The sequence below is a fragment of the Sphaeroforma arctica genome (genome assembly GCF_001186125.1).
Source record: "Sphaeroforma arctica JP610 unplaced genomic scaffold supercont1.7328, whole genome shotgun sequence".
NCBI classification, from domain to species: Eukaryota; class Ichthyosporea; order Ichthyophonida; genus Sphaeroforma; species Sphaeroforma arctica.
Window position 1 is genome coordinate 1 of NW_014033230.1, and position 1,454 is coordinate 1,454.

Sequence of the window (1,454 nt, forward strand, 5' to 3'; positions counted from 1 at the left end):
GAATGTATTTGATAGGTTGGGTTCTTGAAAATATTGATACCTTTTAATTCGAATGTTTTTAATGAAGTGAATGACGACAGTTTAATTTATCTGCTTGTAAAATTACTTGGCGGGATCGATTTTGTGTTGATGTATGTTCTGTCGCCTATGCAGCATCTATACAAATAGTTACGGTTTGTTTATAAGCGAAGGTTGTCTAACTAGAATATTCTCGCGCATCTCGATTTTCCCGACATAGTCCTCCGTCACGTCCCATCACGTCACTTCCCACTGATGCGGATACGAGTCAAGCTCTTCCACAACACTTTCGAGAGCCACCTACACCTGTCAATACCGCATTGCCTGAACGCAGTGCACCATTACCCTCAACTAAGAGTCCTTCTCAAGAATCTAGTACAAGTCCGCAAGCAACTACACTATCATCGCCAACACAAGAAGACCAAGACACACTGACATCCAGCACAACCGACCCGAGTGCCTCGTATATCCCCGGGCGTGGCGGTCCGAAGGTGATTGTAGATCAAGACTCGCCATTGACCGTGAAAAAGGCTGTTCAAAAAAACAACAAGCAAACCGTACTGGACACGCTTTCATCGCTAGAAACTGTACAATCGCTGGGACTAATACAGGTACACCTATAAGGCGCTTGACTCAACTGCTATATCGGTCACTATAGGCGATCATTTGATACGTTTTTAGTCTCGAGTTTGTGTGCTCAATCATTTTCGCGTATTTTCACACGATACAGGACAAAGAAGAGGGTGGCAATGTTGCCCCACTGGATACTACCGCTTCAAAGCGAAGTATGGGATTCTTCAGCCGTTCCAAGCCAAAGAAGACACCCTCAGGCCCACGTGTGTACGGGGACTCAGACGACGAAGCCGAAAAACAGGCCAACGAGGTGCCAAATCCTGTTGAAGAGTCGCAGCAGCCGAATGGAGTGGCCGCACCGACGTCCAATATCACTTTGATGGCGACGCAGGGATCGAAGGGGAGAAGTACACTGCAACGGAAGAACAGTATTGAGATCATCAATGTTTGGAGTATCATTGCAACGGATTGGGATAATGATCCGGTGGGCAATCGCAAAAAAGCTATTGACAATATTGGTGAGTGGTTGGGTACAACTGTATAGTATTGTGCATTTGGAGTGTGTCGAGGTGTCGAAGACACTCGAGGGAGTCTCGATTTTACAAAGCGGCACTCAGCACAGCGCATCCGCACACTATCGATCCTGTAGCTCACACAAGCTGACATTTATAAATCGCACACGTGATACATACATACATATATATATATATATACATACATATACATATATATATCTATATATATATATATATATATATATATATATATATATATATATATATATATATTATATATATATATATATATATATATATATATATATATATATATATATATATATATATATATAATATATATATATA

General features: G+C 41.2%; 1 protein-coding gene across 1 annotated transcript; it reads left to right on the forward strand.

The window, feature by feature from the left end:
- Positions 1-238: 238 nt before the first annotated feature.
- Positions 239-1,109, forward strand: SARC_16091 (hypothetical protein; the record flags this gene model as incomplete). The annotated part of the gene is made up of 2 exons (XM_014289799.1): positions 239-629; positions 749-1,109. Coding segments are annotated over 2 exons (752 nt in total), but the record flags the coding sequence as incomplete, so codon positions are not given.
- Between the last annotated feature and the right edge of the window lie 345 nt (positions 1,110-1,454).